Raw genomic sequence first — 23,711 nt, 5'->3', positions numbered from 1 at the left:
CTCTATGTTAACTTGGGGCCTGTGTGCCAAAACTGTTGAGAGCAGTGCTTGCTCTGCCGAAACCGGAATGTATCTGAACTACATCTGATGATCCTTATGGTAATGCATTCAGAGTGGGGATTGCTCCCGCAACCTCTACAAAAAGTGGTGGGCGTTGTTGGTTATGGTACTTGAGGAATGGAGAAGCTACATAGAATTGAGTTTAACTGGTCTCAAATGAAAATGAATCTTATTCGAATTGGCATATTATCCTTCAGCACAAGTTCAGGTAATCGACATGCCCCAATTGCCAAATTAGTGACCATGATGATTGATGGGTAAACCATGTTAAATCTTGACACTGAATCATGATATTGCTGAACCATATACCTGATTGAGCAGACTGATTTTATACCAACAAAAACCCAGAGGATAGTAGCTGGTGGTGATCATTCTTCATCCACACAATCAGATTCTTCTTACAAAAGTGACATTAAACCTTTTTTTTCTTAAAAGAAAACCAGAAGGATCCATTGCTCAGGCATTCAGGAAATAGCAAACCACAAAGGAAGGCATAAAAACCAACCGATTTCCTTCGGCTGATTGAACAAACATATAAAGCCAGTAAAAACATGAAGCATTCAAACCTTGCGCCACCATAGGTGATAGGCCGGTCAACACTAAGCTGCAGTGTAAGCTTGAAGCTGTCCTTACGATGGTGAACCATAAGCTGAGTCCTGTTACAGGGCAACTCTCCTTTGGCAGAGGGCAGAACAGAGCAGAGCTATGGCTTCTCATGCTCCCTGCCAAGAAAGAGAAGCCCTGAAACTGGACAGCTTAGGCATTCCATTTCCTGACCATCTAAACAATGAGTTCTTTCCTCTTTCTTATCTTGACCTCATTGTTTTATGCTCACTCTGTGGGGCTGCGGCATTGCAATATTTATATAGTGAACATATCCTTGACAAGACATGTACTTCATGATCTTTTCAAAGGGTTTTAAACCATGGATATCCTCTTGGCATCCAACATCTCCCTTTCCCTTTTGCCCTCATGGTTTTGTCCCTCTGAAGTTCTCACCCCACTATCGGATTCCCTTTCTCGTTCGAGATCGAGACCCTTCTTTGGCAATTGACACTAGCCACAAAACACTAACTGCTGATGATTCTCATTTTACTAAGAGAAACTGACTGTTCAGTATAATATTTGACTACACAGTAAAATTAGTGATGCTGCCACACTTACTGCTGGTGATTTCCATTTTCCTAAGAGAAAACGATTGTCCAGTATAATATTTCACCACACAGTAAAATTAATGATGCTGCCTCACTAATGTTCCTGTTCTGATCAAGAATACATGATCTGAAGCCTTTTTTTTACAGAGAACATGATCTGAAGCTTAGATGCAGATTTCACTGATAATAGTAGATATAGCAGCAAACATGATACAGTTCCGACAATATGTGCAAGCTATCAGTATCAGAATCACACCAACAACGTTGAATCCAGCATTACATTCTTCAATTGAGATCCTTAATACGCATACTATCTTAGGATCATTACAGTTTTGTTCCCTCTACTCCTTCAGCTTTCAACCTTTCATTTTGGATTCTGACTCCCATATACCTGCCAAGTTAGAGACACAATCATTCATTGGAAGATTGGTAGGATTCGACCTAAAATTAAAAAGAGGCAAACCTGTTGACAGGAATCAGTACCACTAGGGTCTGCCTGAAGAAGTGCTCAAAGTGCGCTGATAAAAATATCACAGGTGTAAGCACACTAGGGGTTACCTGCCGAGCATCATGACGGTGGCCTGCGGGTTGGTTCCTGGCGAGGCGTTGAAAGTGGAGCCGTCGATGACGCGCAGCGCGTCGACGCCGAGCACTCGGTACTCAGCGTCGACGACCCTGCCGACCTGGCAGCCGCCGTGGTAGTGCCAGATGGTCATGACGGTGTCCTTGCAGAACATCTCAAGCGACGTGGAGTCGCTGTCGTGCCGGGGCAGCAGGTTGACCGGGAACCCGGTCGACATGTTGAGCAGCGTCTCCATGGAGAAGTAGGAGTACGTGAAGTTCTCGAAGGCCTTGGAGTGGATGACGCTCTCGATGACCGACAAGCCGGCCACGCAGCGGCGGAGGTCCTCTGGGTGCGAGAAGTAGTTGAACGTCACCGACGGGTTGTCGTCGGGGTCGCGGCTGCGCAGCTCGAGGTGGCCCGTGGACAGCGGGCCGAGGACCTTCTCCAGGATGAAGCCGCCGCGGAAGGCCGAGTCGTCGAGCTGCCTCATCGACTCCGCTGCGCGCTCGATGGCCTCCGGCGTGCGCTGCTTCGGAGGCACCGTGGCCAGCTGCCCCGTCTGCAAGAACAGCAGCAGGACTCACCAAAACTGCAATGACAGAGCAAAGAGCATCGCCGTTGCAAGAACCTTTACCTGTGGAGAGAACATGCCGAAGTTGCGCGGCCGGTCGACACCACCGCCGGAGGCTGATTGCGGGACGCCCCAGTTGGACCCGCTGGCGCCCTCGATGTAGCTCCCGACCTGGGTGATGCCGACGACCTGTATGAGCGAGACCTCGACCGGGGAAGGCGACGGCACGTAGATGGCGTTCATGGGGTTGTCCGACATCCCCTGGCCGACCGCGGGCTGGTCGTGCACGAGGGTGATGCCGAACGAGCTGAGGTGGTCGGCTGGGCCGACGCCGCTGAGCATCAGTAGCTGGGGGCTGCCCATGGCGCCCGCCGATAGGATGATCTCGTTCCGGCGGCCCGCGTTGAGGTACGCCTTGTGCATCCGCCCCTCGGAGTCGTGGAACACCACGCCGCGTGCCACAGGTCGTCTCCCTGGCGCCCAAGTGTGTGAAGTAGCCGCCAGTCAGCTCAGCTCAGATGGCACACGTACTGACGTACACTACACTACTGTGGCCAGGAAAATTTGTGGCCAAGCGGTGAAAACATTGTACTCGAGTACGTTTCTGACCTCTGACGTTAACGAACAAGATCTTGGCCACTCTGGCCCGTAGCAGCACGTCGAGCCCCTCGGCGCGCGCGTACCTGAGCAGGTCCGCGGCCGTGTGCCGCCGCCCGTCGGCGTCGAAAATGGACCCGCCGACCTTGGTCCCGTCGAGGTGGTCGAACGTGAAGCCGTTGTCCGGCGCGACCCCGGCCTCGAGCAGCCCGCTCTGGAACGCGGCCTGCCAGGGCCCCAGCTCCGGCTGGAACGCCACCACGTCCTCCACCCAGCGGTACGCCGCCCCGGTGGCGCCGAGGTCCCACCCGGCGTCCCGCACGTAGTCGTCGCTGGCCCGCGTGTAGAAGCCGGCGTTGATGCAGCTGCCGCCGCCCAGCACCCTTGGGCGCGAGTTGATGACGCCGTCCTCCGACACGAACCGCTGCGCGGGCGAGCCCGGGGAGGTGTCGGACAGCGTGTCGGCGAAGCGGGTCATGTCCCCGATGCGCTCGTCGTCGTAGGGGGAGCCGCCGCGCTCCAGCAGGAGCACGCGGAAGCGCTCCGACAGCGTGGCCGCCAGCGGGCACCCGGCCGTGCCGCCGCCCACAATGATGTAGTCGTAGTACGACACGCTGGGCGCCAGCGCCGCGTCCTTCACGAACGTGTAGTTCACGCCACGTACTGTATTTGATTTGATTTGTTTGTTCACGCATGCGAATGCAATGCATGCATCATATATATGTACGGTGAGTGAGCGATTTGCTACTAGTAGTATACTCTATATGATATGAAACGGGGAAGGAACAAACGGAGAAGAAACTATCACTGTACCTTGTAGCGAGCTGCATAGGAGTACAAAGAAGCTCGTAGCGAGAACGGTGGACAGTGTTCGTGTGAAATGCAGATCGTCGGCAGCCATTGTGGGCGCAAGCTGTGGTCACTGATGAAGCAACTTTGTGTGGACAACTGAGAGATGTTGCGTGCCTTTTATATATATCGATGAGAGCAGAGAGTACTAGATGGCTGACAGGCAACTTTGTGTGGATTACAAGGTTGGTTGTAGGCTTGTAGCTCTGCTGATCCGCTGCACTAAGGGGGGCGGCCAGCATTGAAGATTTGCAGTAGTGCAAGGTATAAACTGTTAAATTCACGAGTGTGGATGGTGTTTAGCAATGGATTTTCTCCTTGTTAGCTTATCTCTAAGCTAAGAGCATCTCCAAAGTTGCTGCATGCAGACATTGGACGATTGATCTCTTTCGTCAACAACTTAATCTTGTAACTAACCTAACATATATATTATTGCCTGCACAGCACACACCAAGGTTGTCCCTGAGAGCCTTTCGCATTTGTTAGGTTAAAAGATCGCCGGGCAGTGGCCACCAGTACAGCAGCAGACGAGGTCAAACGTCCACCGGCGGTGCGTACGTGGTCGTACCGCACGTTACAGTTACAGCGCCATCATTTTCTTTCTGCAGCAGCCAGCAGGCCCAGGTGCAGCTCCATCGCCGAAGTCGTTCAGTTCAGCTACCCCACGAGACCAGAGTAAATATCACCTCGCTTGCACGTTTAACCACGCCCAATGCAAGATGGCCACCGCGGCCATGCATGCACGCCATGAGCGTGAGGAAAGAAAAGGTAGGTCCAACTCCGAGGACCGAACCGCCGAAACAGCTGGTGACTTCACCTCGGATCGCACGTAGGGCCACTGTTATTTCCGGTTCTCTTGCCACCTACTGCCATTTTTATTTCCGGTTCTCTTGCCACCTACCATGGAGTCCTGGGCGGGCCAGGGCCAGCAGCGAGGCCTACCATGTAGATCTCGCGTGTGCTCAGCCTCTGAATGGTTCGATTCCGCGGAATTCAGGCTCTCGGGTTTTGATGAGTCTGCACAGGGACCATTAGGACTGGGAGTTTCGGAAAATCAGGTGGTTTGATGTAAATATATTCACTCAAGGTCGCATGTATATTTCTCATCCACTTCAATCCACATATGTTAGACTAGATTGAAATGGAATTTAGTTTAATTTCACTTTAGTCCACTTCAACATATATGGGTTGAGATGAATACATATGTAACAACGCCTCAATCTATGTTTTTGTGAGTGGTTTTCCATTCCTCACTTGTTGTTGTGTTCAACATCACTGTATATAAACTCTTTCCTCTTAATTAATATGCAGAGCTGCTACCATTTACTTAAAAAGAACATAATTGTGTTATAAAAATTTTCAGTTATAGGTTGTCTTTAGCATCTCACGTCCAAAAAAGGTCTATTCAGTAATGTGTCACTGATGTGCTTGTATTGGAAGATGGCCTTGATTAGACAAATTCAAATAACATAAGGCTAAAAGACAAGTATAAATGGACTAATACATAAGCCAGCAATAGAGGCTCATAGTTCATAATTATTTACAGGATGAATTTTTACATAAATACACTAAATACAAGAAATTTTGCATACCAACTTGATCAAAATGTTTACAAACCATGCTTGAACAGATATACAAACCCATTGTGGGCAGGAATCGTATACAAACCCATTGTGGGCAAGAATCGCTTTAGCTTAGGAACATTGTTGTACACTTGTACAGCTAAGAGCTTCAATAGAGATTGTTGTAAGTGTAGAGTGTGGCTGCGATGGAGACTATGCAGATCACAAGAGATGGGACAAGAGTGATATTGAGAAGGAGGTCCGTGCCAAGATAACCAGCTGCAGTAATCGTGGCATCTGCAACTACACGGGCCAACGTCCCAGCCTCTGTCGAAAGGAGTCCACCATTGTAGGTCCCTCGGGAAAGCCTCGATGACATTACTCGTGAGAGCAAGGACAGATTCACTCCTGCATGGCTCAACATTAGAAGTTGCGTGACTGAGAAATCAGCAGTGTATGATTGATTTAGGTTTTGCCGTCTTGTAATCTCCAATGTATATAAACATACATACCTTCAAGCACCTCAGCAAATACAAATGTGATGAGAGCTGAAATGACATATTGAGGAATGGAGTAATGAGGTGTGAAACGAAAGCTCATGATTATACCGATGAGAACCATGACTTCAGATGCCAACAAAATTTGCCTGCAAATGAGAACGGCCACATTAGCAGCTGTTCATTATGCTTTAGAGTATGTTTTAATTTCTAAAACAATTGACAAATATATCTGCAGAGCATTTCTTAGTTTAAGAGAAAAACAGTGCCCAGAGAAGATAAAAGTTTCCTGTGTTTTTTAAGAGTACAAAGCTTACCTATCCTCAAACAAATTTGTAATGTAGCTTCCAACAATGGCATTTACTGGAAGAACCGTTAATCCAAGAATCGCTAGGAAGATAGCCACAACACTAGTAGTCCAGCTAAAATAGTATGTGGTGACAACGCTCGATTCCGAGAGTAGTATTTCCATTGCGTACTTGAGCATGAAGTATATCAATAGCTGGGCCTGACAAACAACCATTTTATAAATATATTAATACATAAGAAGGTAGCTCCAACAAAGATTGAAAGATGACAAGGGTAGCTGAGCATGTACTGGTCCAAAGAAAAGGGTAGATGCGCTGCAACTTTTCATCTGGCTCAGTTTATTTGAGCTGGCTCACTTGGTCAAGGGTGTGGATGTAAACACAGACCACCTAGGTTCAAGACTTCAAGTCCTCGTTAAGGCGGATTTGGGTGCCTATTTTCTAGGTTGGTCTAGTTTTTTTACATGGCGTGTCAACAGTAATACAGTTATGTTTGCTTGTATGACATGCAGATATGCCTGCTAGTAACTGGAATGTCTTTATCCATTACCATTTAAAGATACAATTTGATTATATTATATATAGGCCCTGTTCGGAATTTTGATTCAATAGTTATCTGACTAATAGTTCGTTATCTGATTTGCTTCAGCTAGTGGGATAGTTTGTTATCTAAAGCACAAGCTAACAATTAGCTAGTCTAGTATCTATACCTGTTTGGATCCAAAAGAAAAAATTATTAGCAGATAACTACTACCTATAGCGATCCAAACAGGGCCTTAATTTATCTAACTTTATTTATAAAAGGATCCTTCGTAGACTGTGAGCGTCTCAAATGTTTGAACCAAGAACAAGATAGGAAAATCGATAATTGGGAAGGGAGGGGGAAGGAAACCTTCACAGATGGAGTTAGCAATCTGTATGCTGAAGCAATTGATGTTGCTGGCTCATGAGAGCTTTCTGAGGCTAATTCAGTATCATCATTATCTTCTGAGTTCTCCTCCTGCCTTTGTTCTATACCTACAAGCAAGGGTTGAGCTAGACCTTCCTCCAAGTTAGAATTTCCTTGGCAACCTATTTTTATAAGGAAATAAACATCTCAGAAAAGTTCCTGACAATGGTAAACATACACATCCTTATTGTACAATAAGGTTTTGATTTGAGTATATTCATGAATTCAAACAAAACATGTTGCCATTTCAGTGTATTGTTAGCTTACCAGATTCTGATGGTTGTTCGCTGACCAGGGTTTTAGTGAAGTGTTCTGGCTCCTTGAATGTAAGCCACAGCCACAACAAGTAAATAAACCAAGCAATGCACATGACCCATCCAGGCAACGTGCTCTGATTAAAAGTCAGCGAATATATCTTGAATTTAATCTGGAGAAAACCAGCAAGAGCAGGGCCACATGCCATGCCAAGAGCACTAGCACTAACGAACCCGGCGGAGGCTTGTAGCCTCATCTTGAGAGGCACACAGTCACTGATATAGCGACGGTTCACTGCTCTTGCAGAGCCTAGCCTGCACATTACATGTTGGCAGCTCGATCACAGATGCATCTTCAGAAAATCAAGAACCTTAAACAATATAGGAAAATTACTAGCCCAAAGGGAGGTAGGGATAACTAGTTAAGTTCTATAAGGAAATGGAAAAGCAGATATTCTAATGCCAGTCTTGAGCTCTAAAATCCTTCATCTCCGTGTAACCTAGACAGTTTTCATTTTGTTTTGTATTCAACAATATAAATATTCTAGAATATGCCCTCTTAAGGATCCTCAACCTGCATTTGCCATCCTAGTAATTTTCACCCAGATCAATTCTAGCTTACAAAAGTGAAACATAAATGAAGTGAGATAGAGTGAATTGAGAAAATTGCATACCCACATAGCAGTCGTCCAATCAGGAGAACTATTAGTGAATTCAGATCATATGCCAATGCATATAATAGGTTTCCAAGAAACAGCATAATGCTACTGAATACAAGAGGTTTGAAGTAGGACTTATTTGACCAGGCACTGAAGTAGACTGAGGAGAACACTTGAGCGACTGCCATTGATCCAATAATTACACCACAGACAGTTGCAGCAGCCCCAAGGCTTACAGCATAGTCATCTGCAGTCGGCACAATGATATATGTATTCACCATGTAAAGGAATGTGTTAACTAGATTAAGCATCAGGGACATGAAATGGTAGCTCTGATCATCAACAAGATCCTCCGACCCGCTTTGCGCATCTTCCTGGACAATAAGTGAGTGTTGTCCCAAGAATTGCATAAAATTTGTGGCATGCGTGAGCTTCTGTACTGCATTGTTTACTTGGTCGATAATAGGGTCCTGAATATATTAACAAAAAAAGTATCACATCACACCTTAGTTCATGTGGAAATATAATTGATGTAGTTCTGAGGTCAGAAAGAGCATTTTCAAGGTTTTAATTTATAAATTTGTCAGCAAAAGTTCTGAACTGAGAATGGAATAGTGAAAATAGAATACCTTTAAGGTAACTGCTGGACGATCATAGATGGATACAAAACTTCCTTCATGATGTTGCAGATATTCAAGGTTGCGCGATAATGCACCTACAACAGCTACAATTCCCTGCATCCGTAGGAGTGCATGGTATTGGTGAATTACTTTACACATCAAGAAATGAAAAGTCAATGATCCCTAAAAATGCAATGTGCATGAAAATTACCACTTGCTTAAAGACTTGCTGAAGCTGAGAATAAGGATGATTTGCACGAGTGGTGACATAATAATCAGTGAACTTGTAGCCAAAGCGTTTATCAAATTTCTTTAGTATCTTGCGTATACCAGTAGCATTCACATCAACAAAGCGGAGAAGCTTTATGAGATCAAGCCCGACTTCTCTGTATGCATCATGTAGCTGATAAACTTGTGATATGTCATACTCTTCTAGAAGAACAATGCGTTTTTCTCCCAACTCCTCAATCCTACTGGCAAGATGGCCTTGTTGTTGTAGCAGAAAAAGCACGATCCTTTCAATCTGGAACAAAGAAATACATGTGTGTTTTAGCTCACAACTAAGAAAAAATCACTCAGACTAATTTTGTCGTATGACACTGTTCCAGTCCCTACAAGGCTATAAGTGACTACTGACAGAATAGACATGACGCTCAAAATCTTATATTATGATCATTTCTAGGGAAAGCTTTCTTTGTATACCTGGTCATCAAGAATCCTTGAAAAATCTTTAAGAACTTGTTCACGATCTTTCCCACCATGCTGGGTCTGTTGGACATATTGCTTTAACATTTTCTTCATCAGCTTGTAATTGATGTAGTATCTAGCAATGGAAAGACCAAAAAGCTGATAAGACTTCTGATAAACTGTTAAACAAAGTGACGCTAGCTTACATTAGCGAAAATGACTTCATCATTGTAGCGCAACCCACCAATTCAATAACTGCTAGATTTTGTTTAAATTAATAATAAAATTAACCAGATGATGATACTAAGGACTGTGATATGGCGATAACTACAGTATGGTGTTCTAATGTATCCTAGTGGAGTGGGCATATATGAAAATAAAGAACCTTTGCCCTGAGAAGATAAAGGAATAGATCATTTTATAAGTACCAAAAGAAAAGTCATACCCTTTCCATTCTTCCACTTGATCAGCCATCAATTTCTTTCCGAAATTAACCATCTTGGCGTTTCAAAAAACAGAGTCTTCTGAAACTGAAGAATAAATAATTAGCGGGCCTGTTACAGAAAAAAAAAAAAGATAGTACAGCCATATGATGACACTAATAATTTTGGCGATTATCACTCCTTCATGAAAAAGAAAAGAAAATTATTCCATGATGCCATTACATAAGCAAACATCTTGAAAGCTACGCCTTTTTTGTAATTATTGATCGGTAAGCCTGCTTATATGCTTTTACTAAATTGGTGGTTGCCTTGTCGTACATCGCAAGGAAAGACAGCGATGTAAGACTAATGTTTAGCCAATCATTCGGTATACCCTTGCACAATCAAAACACAAATAATGATCGCTGATGACACAAAATCCTTATACAGTGTTTTCTATTCACTAAACAACATAGGCATATCAGATATGTGACCGTAGAATACAAAAGGAAATTAAAATAATAGATACGTACAGATATTCAAGTCAATCAATATATGGACGACAGTGTTTTGGGATCCTACTTCCCAGCTGCGTGCGGCCAACTCAAGTCGGGTGCTCCATCACTTCTCTCTTTAGCTAAAATTAGAGATTTATAAACTATTGAAGCGAGAAATTCAACTCTAAACACGGAATTTCAAACCTTCGGTCCTCCAAGGTCTAGTTTAAAATCAACATTTCAGTTCCCAAATCTTGCACTTAGGGTTCTACCTTTCAACACTGGCCAGTGGGGCAGGTGCGCGGGGTCAGCGGCCCTTCCCGGTGTCCCCACAAGTGGGGGGCGGCGTTGGGACATCCGCTGGAAGCTGTGGATCCTCTCTGGAGCACGCTGATAAGGCGCCGGCCACGGCTGACGGCACGGCGGCGCGCATCGAGGCGTCGCGTGATGCCGGCTGCGCAAGGGGACTACGGCGCATGCGAGGGTAGTAGCACCAAGCTCTAGGACCGAAGGCGCATGGGAGGTAGGGGAACGACGACGTACGGTGGAACGGGAAGCGCTGATCGGTTGTCCTTGTCTCGGATTGGACGGCCGGGCCACATGGGCGCGCGAAGAATCAACGGTGGATGGATGAGAAAATGGAAAGGCCTCAGCTTGGACTTGGGGTTGCTCCAAGAGCGTTCTAAATCAATCCTTCGCTATTCCAAAAAAAAACCTTCAAAATATAAAATCAATCCTTCGCTATTAAAAAAATCAAACCTTCAAATGTATTATTAAGGTTTCGTGGGGGAAAAATCACTATCTAGAGTTAATTGCAGAAGTTTATACGTGCTGGTGCTTGCAACAAATGTTAAAAAAAAAGGCGAGTAAAGAATGTGCAACAAAAGCAAGAACAGCTGACGCCGGATGCATTCTTCTTCTTCTTCTTCCATTTTTCACGTGGTTCGCTGTTCGTGTTAGCGTGCAGCATCACTCGAGGTTTGGTGTTGATAATGACCGAAGACGAATTGCACAATGAGAGCTCCAAGTCCATGGTTGGTACAGTGCTTAATTAGGAGCGCGCGGAAGAGGGACTGTTTTATAGTACTTTTATTATGTTGATAATGCAGGTCAGTTTTGAATATCCAAATGGTTGCGGGAGAAAACGACATGGTGTTATATCTTTCGCAGTTCTGCGTGTCCTTAAAATGTGACAGATGGCAAAAGAACTAAGGCCGTGTTTAGTTCCTTATGAAAAAAATTTCGCGATACTCTAGCACTTTCGTTTGTTTGTGGTAATTATTGTCCAACCATGGACTAACTAGGCTCAAATAATTATTCTCGTTAATTCCGACCAAACTATGCAACTAATTTTTATTTTCGTCTATATTTAATACTCCATGCATACGTCTAAAAATTCGATGTGACGAGAAATCTTGAAAAATTTTGGGTTTTTGGGCAAGGCCTAACTACTCGTAGTGACGACTTTGTTCTTTTCCTTTACAAAAATTCACGATGTTTGTTTACAGTAGGATGGATTTTATATCCAACTGTGGTCAAAACGTACGGTTAGTTTTTTTAGTCGCCATAAGCAACAATTCGGAAAAAAATGGGGTGGACTACGGGTCCAGCAGCTGCCTGGTGCTCCCCCTCGCTGGATGAGTGCCACGTGCAGGCCCAACCCATCAGACGGCAGGTGGAAACAGAAGGTGCGACGGCTCAAATAGATAATGGCCGGGCGCTCGGCTCGTCACATCGGCTCCACATCGCAGAGTCACGTTGAATACAGAACGACGCGGCTTGTTGAACCAGTTGCACGCCGCCGCCGCCGCTAGAGCCTCCATGGATGAACCAGCGGCCTCCATAGAAGACGTTGGGGGCCAAGAAGAGATGACAGCTGCTCACCTGATGGGATCTTTTTCCATGGAGGATTCACGTGCACTACAAATTAATGATGTTGCTGCTGCTGGTCGTCGAGAAGACGAACAACTAACACAGGTTAGTTATCTGTTTACATCGTTGTGCCTTCTCTTTCTTTTTTTGTTTTCAAATGCATGTTCTTCTATGTTTCACAGAACACCGTGGTTATGGTGGGTGCAGAGGCCATCGACACCAATGTACAGATGTCTGGATCTATGGTGAATGAAGTAACCGATGAGGTAAAAAGCTTAACAAATTTGACAGAATATATGATGTTTTATTTCAATATAGTGCACCTTTAATTGGCAATTGATCTGCAGGAAGTGGCTAATAAAGCTAGGAAAAATTTGATCATTCCTGAAGTTGGAATGACTTTTCAATCCGAGGATGAAGCTTATAATATGTATAACACCTATGCTGGCAAGGTTGGATTCAGTGTTAGAAAGAGCAAGACAAAACGCCACAAAGATGATAGTTTGTCTCAGAAATATATGGTTTGCAGTAGTCAAGGACAAAGAGAAAATGAGTCATCACAAAAGGACAATACAAGGACAGGTTGTAATGCTCGTGTTCAGTTTAGTATCAGCAAAGAGGGCATTTGGACAGTGCAGAAGGTTGTAGAAGAGCACAATCATTATCTTGCTAGTCCCAATAAGAAACACAAACTGAGGTCCCAACGAAAGGTTATAGAAGCAGATAGAAAATTAATTGGGCAGATACGGGAAGCTGGAATGAAGCCAGCCCAAATTTATGAGTTCATGAAAGAGTTTTACGGAGGGGAAGAGTGGCGGGCGAATCAATCGGAGATACGCAGTGGTAGTACTTCCGTCCATACAATTCTCGCTTTTTAAGGAGTTATTAAATTGTTTAGTTTGACTAAATTACATAAAAAACATTCATGATTAAAATAAGTACTATTAAATTAGTTGTAGAATATATTTTTATAATAAATTTTATATGAAGATATAAATGTTAATATTATTTATTATAAATTTGGTCAAATTTAAGTTCATTTGACTAGCACGAATCCCATAATTAGACGGAAGTAATATTAACAGTTCTTACAGAGATATTTTATGAAGATGGATCAACATCAGCAATAATTGACTGGACACCGGGCCCCAGGTGTGACTTGAGCAATAAGCTCCAAGTTGATAAGCCAGCTGGCAGCAGATGAGACGGAGCAGCATCTGATGTGGCAACAAAATTATGGCCTTTTGCTAGAGAAGAAGCTCATCTAGAACACGGAAGCGCTAAGAGGCTAGTAGAGAACTTGAACAACTTGGCCTTTTTTCTGTAACGGTGTTGTCTCGCTCTCAAGCTCTCTTTTGTCTTGAGCGATGATCGTTTTGGGTTGACGAAAACAAAGGCAAGATGCTAGGAAGTAGGAACAAAATTCTATGCGACAGTGCCACATGACCTTAGGACCTTTTACATTCATGTTATCCTAGGATTAAGCGCTCGAACCAAAAGAAGAATGCACTGAAGGCATGCATAGCAGGTAGCAGCAGAGAGCAGACGCATTGTGTTGTGCTTCTTCAGATTCAATCTCTGAATCATGTTTTTTTGTTGCTTCTCAGTTTTCAGAATCAACAGCCAACTACTATATAACAGCCATGCGCGACGCTGCAGCAGCTATAACTTAACTGATCAACAAACAATAACCTGAGGCTGCCCTCTGAACGGGCGCTGGTTGACAGAGGCCAGGCCAGCCAGGACATGTATGGCTCTCGTCCAGCGTTTCTCTGTAAATCTCGCCACCGTCTCATGTTCGATCGGATGAGACAGCAAAAGAGAAGAAGAGCACGCACGCAGGCAGGCAGGCAGAACACAGGGAGCGCCATCCATGATCCATGAACAGCCAACAGATAGGGAAATTCAGCCAAGGAATTGGGCTGGGTCAAGCAACTCACCTTTTGAGTAGTGATCTCTCACTGCGCCTCCCTCCACGTACAATTGCTCTTTCGGCCGGGGACAGATTATAATTAGATGAACATCAGCAAACGCGAGCACGCGTGTGTACGGAACCGGTGGCGCCAAACCTGCAACGAAGCAACCTTTTGCACTGCACCATAGAGATTTTAACAATTTCTTAGGACGCAGTAGGGACACACCATCGAAACTGGGAAAGAATGGAACACATCATCCATGGCACATACTATGCCTTTGTTCTTGTGCGTGAGTGGTCAGGTGGCACGTGCGGATCGGAGGGCCAGAGAGCAGAGCAGAGGGCTACTCACAAGTGGAGGACGAGACGAGGCACAGGCAGTGCGGGGGACTGGTGCGTGTGCGGCGGCGGCGGCAGCACAGCAGCCGCCGGCCGGAGGCGTGGTGCAATGGCGCAGCTACCGCCGTGCTGCTGGCCAAGACAGGAGGCGGGCGGGCGGGCGGGCGGAAGGCCCGCCGGAAGAGTGGCGGGTATTTATAGCACGCAGAGCGCTGGGTCAGGCCGGCAGAGGGTCTCTCAGCGAGGCTAGAGAGAAGAGGAGAGACAGATGGCTGGAGCATTTGCTCTGAGCTAGATGTGGCGGAGACGGCACTCGCGGTCGCGGCTGCGGAGGCGATGAGCTCGCGTGGCGGGCGTGGATTTTTTTTTTTTTTGGGTGATAACGTTGTCTTGGGTCGACTCTAGTGGCCAGAGTTTTTACCGGGTTGGCTTCGCGCTCGCTTCCTCCCTCGAGTCGAATTTCTTTCATTTTATTTCGCGCCAGGTGTCTTCTCTATCATCCGGGCCCGGGGGACCGAGTCCGAGTAGTAGTAGAAATTAAAGACAACAGGCACGTGCACGGATCGATCGATCATCGATGGTACGTATTCGGAGATCCGTTCGAGACAGCAGGTCACAGCCGTACCAACCAGCCGAAGCGACACGCATCATCGGTTGGTTCTCAGGTCGCCACAACGACGCATCATCAGGGTTACGTTTTCGGTATGTATACGTACAGATGCACCGATGAGTCGTGAAACACGACGCGCGCGCCATCAGTGTCCTAGCTTGTTGCTGGACCCAATCTCTGGTCCATTCCATGGATTGTGTAACCCCGTTCGGAAGTAACGAGCGTTTCTGAGAATCTGTGTTCTCGTCGTAGTCGTCCTATGCACGCCGAGTGATCACTCTTTTACCGAGTTCGTATCGAGAAAAGTTTGGTATCAGCATAGACATCAACTAACAACTGAATAAACGTGCGAGCTCCAATGACGGTGGCTCAAATATGACAGCTTCCATGGTTTTGACCTATGGGAGAGACTAGTTCCGATGGCTGAGCCTGTTCACATGGCTAAAATGTTATGACTGAAAATACTGTTAGATGATTTGTGGTAAGAGAAAAACACTGTTGAATAGTTAATAAATTCGAAAGATAAGCTCAAGCGACAAAATCATGGAAAGCATATTGATCTTTTGTATCTTACCTACGGCAGAAGTTTGAGACCCAACAAAGCTAAGTTAAGCCATATTGTTCTCCAACGGCACTTGTTACATTTTGGTACTATAAAACCTTTGCTAGCACCACATCAGTCGAGTCTTGTGGGAAGAAAATTAGATGGACCCTGGGTCCAAACACTATCGTGTGCGCCCATAGCTTGGATGAACGACGCGTGGCACCAGGGAAATCAGACGTCCGAGGAGATGTGGCTCCTCCGCACCACGAGCCTCCTCGTGCAGGGATGGCTCTCTCGTCTACGGCTCCAACTCCATGTAGGCTCGACCTAGACTACACGCGGCTCGGCGGCTCCAAGACACGAACAGCAACGTGGCTCGATACGGGCGGCGACACAACAGAGGGCACGTACTCTTCCTGCGAGGCCATAGACGAGGTCGACACTGGCTCCTCCGTGCATCCCTACGAGCATCAGGAGTAGCACCGCCATGCCACCAGCAGCGGCAGCCATGGACGACGCCGGCACGAACTCCTCCGTGCATCCCTACGAGCACCAGGGTAGGACGGCCATACCACCAGCAGCACCGAGGAACTAGAGTATGTTTTCATTCTATTTGCATTGCTCAAGACAACAATCTGTTTATGCATTTCTGAAGCAGTCAGCAAACAAAGGTGCATGGACCGTGGCCTTCCTTGTTTGGCATTTCATCGAGCATACCAGGTGCGCGACTCATCCTAGCATAATTTATGTCCAGCATTTGAATCGCGAGATCAGCCAAGTCCTAGGAGCACAAACATCACAGCACGCCACTCAATGTCTCAACTGCAGAATCTACATTTTGAAATTGAAGCATTCAAAGTCACACCTGAGACGATCGTGGTTTCCGCAGTGGATGATGAGGGCGGTGGCGGGCGCAGGAAGATGAGACATGCATCGAAAGAAGGACGCGGCGGCGGAAGAACCGACTACGGTAGCGGATCATGTACCCAACTATGGAGACAACTGACAACTCTAGCGCCTCATTGACCAAGAAGTGCGGTCTGCGGTGGATTAGAGCTTGCATTGGGGAGAAGAAAGGGGCCGAGCCGACTTGGAGCAGGAGCCGCGGACGAGAGAGCCATCCGTACGCGAGGCGGCTAATAGTGCGGAGGAGCCGCCTCTCCTCAAACGTCTGATTTTCTCCAGCACCACGCGTCATTCATCTAGGCTATGGGCGCACGCGATAGAGTTTGGACCTAGGGTCCATCTAATTTTCTTCCGTCTTGTGAGCCTATATGGCAGCATCAGAACTTAACGTGTTTGTGGGCGGGCACGTGGCTCATCTTGCACCTTGTTTAACTTAGGCCCTGTTTAGTTCTCATCTAAAAACTTTTCACTCTACCACATCGAATGTTTAGATATATATATATGGACTATTAAATATAGATTAAAAATAATTAATTATACAATTTGTATGTATTTTACGAGATGAATCTTTTAAATCAAATTAGTCCATGATTGTGATTGATACTAATTATTATAGTTACAAATGTACTATCGTATCCAAAAATTTTCTTTTCACGAACTAAATAAGCCCCTAATAACTAAATGTGTAGAGAGTAACTATCCATTAAAATTGAGTCAAACCTCCAAACAACTTCACATATTGTATGAGATTAATCCTTTATTGCATATAATAACATTTGTTATGGGTCAAACTCAACTAAATCTAACAAAGTTAAATTATATGGTTATGTCCAATGTGCGGGCATGTTCGATTATAAAAAAAATTCATAAAAAAACAACATGAGCTGTGGGCCCATAGGATATTGACATGTCCAGCTGCTGTTGTCCCGGTCCCGGCCGCTCCTCCCGGGCCACCGGCAGTCACACATCCAGATCTGGAGCTGGAAATCCAGGCTCCACGTACTGGCCGGGCCTAGCTAGCGGTAAGAGCCAAAATTTCTTTCAAATCTTGTGCGCATCTCATTTTTGGCCAGTTCGCAGCGTCATCTAAGGAATCATGATTGACAAGTACCAGTAACAGACAGAAACAAGACATGTCCCTCACTGAGCCTCGATCCACCTTCCCAGCTAAGCAGTTTTCCCATGACAGATTTTTCTTTTCATCGGTTAACCTAAGCATCCATGGCACATCACTGAAATTAATTTTCGTGGAGGCTGGAACGAAGAGAAGAGACGAGCCACCAAACCTAGTGAGCATTGATATGGTACCAGAGACGACAAGGGTCGCTACCATTTCGATGGATACCGATCGACGCACGTACGTATCATCGTGGCCGGAATCTTAAGAACCCGAGAAGAAAACTGCATAAAATCTTTAAAAAATTTAGAAAATTTGTCAAAAGTTTTCTATTTTTTTTAAAGATTTTTTCTTTAAACGTATACATAGAGCATTATTATATAATTTATCTATAATTAAATATAAATGAAAATGATACGATAGCCAAACCAGAATTTTTCGGTAACTTCTTGTTTAGTTTCCGTCCAAAATTTTTTCATCAATCCCATCGAATCTTTGGACACATACATGAAACATTAAATGTACATAAAAAATAAACTAATTACACAGTTTGGTTGAAAATCGGGAGACGAATCTTTTAAGCCTAGTTACTCCATGATTAGCCTTAAGTGCTACAATAACCCATATGTGCTAATGATAGATTAATTATGCTTAATAGATTTGTCTTGCAGTTTTCTGATGAGCTATGTAATTTTTTTATTAGTTTCTAAAATCCTCTCCCGACATATCTGATGTGACACCCAAAAAATTTTCATCTCCAATCTAATGTCTTGTTTAGTTCCAAAATTTTTTGGGAAATCACTGTAGCACTTTCGTTTGTATTTAACAAATATTGTTCAATCATGGACTAACTAGGCTTAAAAAAATCGTCTCGTCAATTCCGACCAAACTGTGCAATTAGTTTTTATTTTCGTCTATGTTTAATACTTTATGCATGCGTTTAAAGATTCGACGTGACGAAAAATCTGAAAAATTTTGCAAAATTTTTTAGAACTAAACAAACAGGCTAGAGGTCCACGAAACGACCGCATGTTACCCGCACGTTCACGTGCCGCCCCAACAACGAACTGCCAGGCGTCTGCAACAGTGCTGCATTGAAACCCGATGTACGACAAGACAAGAATTATTGGTGATGTCACAGGTACAGCACGCGTATACAGCCATGGCGCTGGCTCCAATCATGCCTCCGAGGGCTTTGTTGGGCTGGGCCACCAACGCCGGGCACTGTTAGAGTCCGAGCGGCCGGACCGCGAACTCCGTCCGATGAATTTTTTCCGCGCCATGTCTTCCTTTCCCGCCCACCCGCAGTCAGTCAACATGTGCATGCCGCCCACCCGCAGCCAGCACGTGCATGAAGCCAACACAGATGGAACAAATTAATTTTTTATTCTATCGAGTTACATACGAGAAGTTTTCTACAAACTAAAAAAAGTTATAACTACTAAACCGATTATCCAAATTAAATTCTATTTTCACCATTATGTTTCTTATAATAAATCCTTCAAAACAAGATCTCACATGAATATATTTAGATAATTTTTATTAATGAATATTTATTCTATAGAGACATTTTTTTAACATGAACATCGCTAAATATATCATAGAACATCACTAAATACAATATAGAACACCATTAAATACATTATAGAACATCGCATATATATTACGTGAATATCACTATATATATAGCATCATATATACTAAGTGAACATCACTAAATGAACCATCGAACATCACCAAATGCAATATAGAACATCGCCAAATACAATATAGAATATTACATTATCAGATATATATTACACGAACATAAAAAAAATCGTAGAACATTATAAAAATACCACACGAACATCAAAAAAAATTTCATAGAACATTACATGTATAACACATGAACATCACAAAAAATCATAGAACATTACATATACTACATAAACATCATAAAAAACATCAAAGAACATGGCATTGTATACCACATAAACGTTGCAAAAAACATCATTTTACATCACATCTCATGAAATATAGAAAAGAAAAAGGAAATATAAAAAAATAATTAAGTAAGATAAAGTAGAAAAATAAAAAAAATCTATAAAAACATAAATACAAAAAAAGAAATAAAAAAGAATAAATAAAACTAATTAATGATAGTAAATAAAAAATAATATGAAAAATTGAATAAAACAGAAACAAAAAATAGTATCACTCGCTTCCTATGATATTAGTCCACTAAAAAAATTAAACAACCATCGTAGGATCAATATCAAGACGTTTGTAGCCATTCAATCACATGCATGCATGTATGCCACAAAAAGTAATCTAATAAACACCTTTGTAACCAGCACTAAATTAATGTGTTGCCAAAAAAACAAAAAAAATAAAAAAGATGAATGAAAAAAAATGAAAAAAAAGAAAGGGAAAAAATAAAGCACAAAAAGGAATAAAAAAATAAGGAGGGAAAAAAATAAAAGAAAGATTAAAATATAAAATAACATAAAAGAAAAATAAAAATAAATTGAATCTATAAACATGAATTAGGAGAAAAAGAAAAAAAAAAAAAAATAAAAACAAAATAAAGAAAAGAAAAATACCAAGAAAAAACAAATAGGAAACAAAAAAGAAAACTAAACAACAACGGGCAGGAGGGAAAATGAAAAGATAAAGAAAAATAAAATAAAATAAAATAAGAAAAAAGAAAAGAAAAGAAAAAAGAAAAGGAAATAAATAAAAAGAAAAAGAAAAGAAAAAAAGCAACTTACGTACTTACCTGCGCATGGAAATAACTGTCGCGCATGTAAGTGGGCCGCCGCTGCTTGCGTTTATGCGTGGAAAAGCATCACGTGGGACTCTGAACAGAGGGAGCAGAACCAGCGCGAGAATCATCGGCCAGTCTCGCCCGGGAAATACTGGCGGGAATCGTCGGAAGAGTGCTCCGGTCCGAACGTTCGGACCGGAAGATTTCCGACCAACGCCGCCCTGCACGTACGTCCGAACGAACACGCGGTTGACATGGCGAGTTGGACGTGGAGGATCCGAGCGATTGGCCTCGGCGCCACGCATGGGAATTGGGATGCGATCGGACGCTGCTCGCCGTAACGTAAAATGACTCGTGAGATGGCGAGTACCGCGCACTTCCCTTTCTGGTCCGTCGCTTCCATCCGCATGCAGGAGGTGAAGAGGAGCAGGCCGGTGGAGCCATGCGCTACGGTTCTGTCCCTTTCCTACAGCTTGTACACATGCAACAGCCCAACATAATTAATGGATCGGAGACTGGACCGTCGACCACGATAATAACCGGTGGTGCCGTGGGGTGGGACTAGACTTTAGTCTTGTTTGGATGTAGTCATATTTGTATCAATCTACATGTGTTAGAGTTGATTGAAATTGAAGTAGAATTTGAACTAAATTTCATACTATTCCATTCTAGTATATATGGAATTGAGATGAATATATCAAAATATCAAACTAAGGCCTTACGTGCGACCTCCTCCGGTGCCGCGGCCCGCGCCGCTCCGTGATCGTGCGTCTCTGGCATGGCAGACATTGCCTTGCCTGTCACTGCGCCATCGGAAGCGCTGAGACGGCCACGCGGCCCACGCGACGGTAAGGTTCTGCTGGTGGGTTGGACCGTTGGAAGCCTGGCTGAAACTCCTTCACCAACGGGCGCCTGGGCCGCTGTCGCAGTTACACGCACACCTTAGAAAAGAGCATGCGGCCCTAGCCAACCTTTTATCTCAACGGGCCTCTCGCGATTGGACAGAATTGGGCCGGTTACATGGGCTGTAAACGGCCGGTTTCAAGGGTGCACGGCAAGGCAGGTAGTGGTGATTCAACAAATTTTTTGTTTCTAAAAAAAAAAACTCGGCCAGCCAAGGTATGAGCTCCCCAGGATTTATTAGAGACTTCAACCACACAGGTTTGCCGGTAAAGAGATCTTTTTAATAACCAGCCTAAATTCGAACCCATAACCTACAATCTCTTTTGCCAATTCGTCACCCATATATAAGCACTATTTACTTGGTAAATACATGTGTTTACTTGCCTGTCTGAAACGCCAATTAAAACTGATTCGAGGGAGTACCACACATGCAGCGTGCACTCCAAGTGCCACTTGCTTTGGGGTCAGGCTCTCTTGTTGGGACTTAGTAGCCTAACAAAGTAGTAAGCCATTCTTGGTCACGCGAAAAAGCACTTGTACTCCAGCCAGAATTAAAAGGGGTCGATGTACTCTGTCTCTATGACTATACTTTTTTTTTTCACCTTGATGATAAACGTGCATGTACGATTTTCTCCTTTTCTTATCATACAAAATATTTGCACGACTTTATATTATTATAAGATAGAAAAAAAAGTTTTCTTTTGCGAGGAAGAAAAACATTTTAATACAACACGCCTTAACGGCGTCTTAAGGATTAGAAAAGGTGTACATGAATGCTGAGACTCCCTAGTTGGACAGTGATCAACCCGGTTTTCCCTAGTGCACACGATTTTCCCAAGTTTGAAAGTAACTTAGCAGGAGTACCTTATTAACCTCGCTCATTGCATAAATATCTAAGCACGAACAAAACATCGTACATAAAGAGAATGCGTAAACTGCCCAGCAAGCAGAAGGAAGAATACGAAAGTATACTTTCTTAAGGTATTTATACTCTTGTAAAAAAAAGGTATTGTATACACAACTTATCTTTTTTCCTCTCCAAGAAGGTTGTCAAGATCACAAGGATCAGTTCGGAGCAAACTAAACAAAAAGGACCTTGAACTCGAGAAGCCAAGCAAGAACTCGCGGAACTCTTTTGAGTTCCTGTTCATCTCTGACGTGTGCACGCAGACCGTGCAGTAGATAGATAGAATCGAGACGACGCGGGCTTGCGGCGCCACGAAAACGTCGGCAGAAAGAGCAGAGCTAGGAGGTGTTCTTGGTGGGGCAGAGCGCGATGACGAGGCCCGGGAAGACGTCGTCGGGGTCGTGTATGTGCGGGTTCCGCTCCACGATGAAGGGGTCCCCGCACTTGTCGCTGATGCTGTGCAGCGTCTCGCCTTCCCCGACCACGTACACCTCCTCGCACGGCCGCGCCGCGGCGCCGCCCAGCCGCGGGCCCCGGAACTGACGACGGTACCCGCCCCCGTCGCCGTCGGTCTCCGCGCGGAGCGCGCCCAGCAGCACGAGCGCCACCAGCGCCACCGCGCAACACCACGAGGCCGCGTCCGCCACCGACACGGCCGCGGCGCACAGCTCCTCCGCGCGGCGGCGCCGCCGCCGGCTGCTGCTCGCCTCTGCCTCGGCAGCGGCCATACGCAACGCAACAACGTCTGTCTGCGGCTTGGACTCTGGAGTGCAAGTTGCTTGGCTTTGGGGGCGACGGATTTATCGAGAGAGGCAGAGAGCAGAACGGTGTGGCTTTTGGTTTTGGGCACGGACGTGGCGGTTTGGATTGGCGGACTTTTGGTGGCGGTTTGTTGAACGTGGGGAGCCCACACGAGCCTAACGAGGGCAGAAATGGTGTAGGACGGTTAGGTCATCCTGAGTACGGCGTTCTAATCGCGGTAGCAGAGACAGAATAGTCATGTCATTCCATGTACAAGATTCAATGGTTACTAGGAAACAAAACATGTTCTTCTGTGCCTAATTGCATATGCGATGGTAGACAAAATAGTTGTAAAACTCAGCAACAGTTGATTCGTTGCAAAGTGGTCTACTACTATGCTATATGCTAGAGCATGTGATTCAGGCTCCAGACATTCGCCACCGAAATGATAGGCAACATCATGAAAGTCCATGCATGATTAGTGCTGGATTTTCCTTTGCTTGATACCAAAGAAAGTATTGTTCAATAGTATTAAGTGGACGCCGCGGTGTCCGCTGGCCGTGCAACGTGCGAGAGTACTGAGCAAGGGGAGTATAGCCGAGTAGGGGACCCAAACAAAACACTGAGCGTACCACCATTCGGTAGGTTCTGTACGTGTTCTCCGAGTCTCTCGCCCTCACGTGTGGCAGTTGCAAAACAGTGCGTGACCGTCTTTACACGCGAGCCAGCCGTCGTCCTCCCCCTGCCGAGTGCCGATCAAGGGCCTACCCAAAATCGGCGAACCAACTCGTGTGACAGGGGCCAGCCGGGCATCGACCCAACTCGTGTGGCCAAGCAAGCACGTTTCTTCCTGATGCCTC

At 44.9% G+C, this 23,711-nt stretch overlaps 3 protein-coding genes across 7 annotated transcripts; all 3 read right to left on the bottom strand.

Moving 5' to 3' along the window:
• On the bottom strand, window positions 1,259-3,852 carry LOC8060414 (protein HOTHEAD). Its single transcript, XM_021463900.1, has 5 exons — window positions 3,761-3,852; window positions 2,960-3,610; window positions 2,414-2,823; window positions 1,773-2,338; window positions 1,259-1,605 (listed from the first exon to the last, which is right to left on the bottom strand). Exons 1-5 carry the CDS (start codon window positions 3,846-3,848, stop codon window positions 1,539-1,541), a joined length of 1,782 nt encoding a protein of 593 aa, XP_021319575.1. The 5' UTR covers window positions 3,849-3,852; the 3' UTR covers window positions 1,259-1,538.
• Window positions 5,267-14,554, bottom strand: LOC8057610 (SPX domain-containing membrane protein OsI_17046). 5 transcript variants are annotated; one of them, XM_021463110.1, is made up of 12 exons: window positions 14,391-14,554; window positions 14,064-14,215; window positions 9,778-9,862; window positions 9,348-9,468; window positions 8,857-9,168; window positions 8,655-8,759; window positions 8,041-8,495; window positions 7,380-7,681; window positions 7,056-7,234; window positions 6,173-6,363; window positions 5,871-6,004; window positions 5,267-5,766 (listed from the first exon to the last, which is right to left on the bottom strand). In XM_021463110.1, the coding sequence occupies exons 3-12, from the start codon at window positions 9,828-9,830 to the stop codon at window positions 5,528-5,530; spliced, it is 2,091 nt and encodes a 696-aa protein (XP_021318785.1). In that variant the 5' UTR covers window positions 9,831-9,862; window positions 14,064-14,215; window positions 14,391-14,554; the 3' UTR covers window positions 5,267-5,527. The 5 variants fall into 5 exon arrangements, with proteins under 5 accessions (XP_021318785.1, XP_021318786.1, XP_021318787.1 ...); XM_021463111.1 differs by having other exon boundaries at window positions 5,290-5,766; window positions 14,310-14,554; XM_021463112.1 differs by lacking the exons at window positions 14,064-14,215; window positions 14,391-14,554 and adding an exon at window positions 10,795-10,935 and having other exon boundaries at window positions 5,290-5,766.
• LOC8060412 lies at window positions 22,065-22,955 on the bottom strand. The gene has a single exon (XM_002446918.2). The coding sequence runs from the start codon at window positions 22,836-22,838 to the stop codon at window positions 22,449-22,451; it is 390 nt and encodes a 129-aa protein (XP_002446963.2). The 5' UTR covers window positions 22,839-22,955; the 3' UTR covers window positions 22,065-22,448.

Source organism: Sorghum bicolor, chromosome 6 (genome assembly GCF_000003195.3).
Source record: "Sorghum bicolor cultivar BTx623 chromosome 6, Sorghum_bicolor_NCBIv3, whole genome shotgun sequence".
NCBI lineage: Eukaryota > Viridiplantae > Streptophyta > Magnoliopsida > Poales > Poaceae > Sorghum > Sorghum bicolor.
The sequence above is the reverse complement of the archived record's forward strand: the minus strand, read 5'-3'. Positions and strand labels throughout refer to the sequence as shown.

Bases quoted from the DNA above. Each gene is read 5' to 3' on its own strand.
- LOC8060412 (XM_002446918.2), bottom strand. From the start codon at position 22,838: ATGGCCGCTGCCGAGGCAGAGGCGAGCAGCAGCCGGCGGCGGCGCCGC.
- LOC8060414 (XM_021463900.1), bottom strand. From the start codon at position 3,848: ATGGCTGCCGACGATCTGCATTTCACACGAACACTGTCCACCGTTCTC. The intron at 2,824-2,959 runs GTCAGAAACGTA...CTTGGGCGCCAG, and splicing joins CTTGTTCGTTAACGTCAGAG to GGAGACGACCTGTGGCACGC. The intron at 1,606-1,772 runs GTAACCCCTAGT...CTAACTTGGCAG, and splicing joins ACCGTCATGATGCTCGGCAG to GTATATGGGAGTCAGAATCC.
- LOC8057610 (XM_021463110.1), bottom strand. From the start codon at position 9,830: ATGGTTAATTTCGGAAAGAAATTGATGGCTGATCAAGTGGAAGAATGG. The intron at 9,169-9,347 runs GTATACAAAGAA...TCTTTGTTCCAG, and splicing joins CAAGGATTCTTGATGACCAG to ATTGAAAGGATCGTGCTTTT. The intron at 7,235-7,379 runs GTAAGCTAACAA...TTATAAAAATAG, and splicing joins CGAACAACCATCAGAATCTG to GTTGCCAAGGAAATTCTAAC.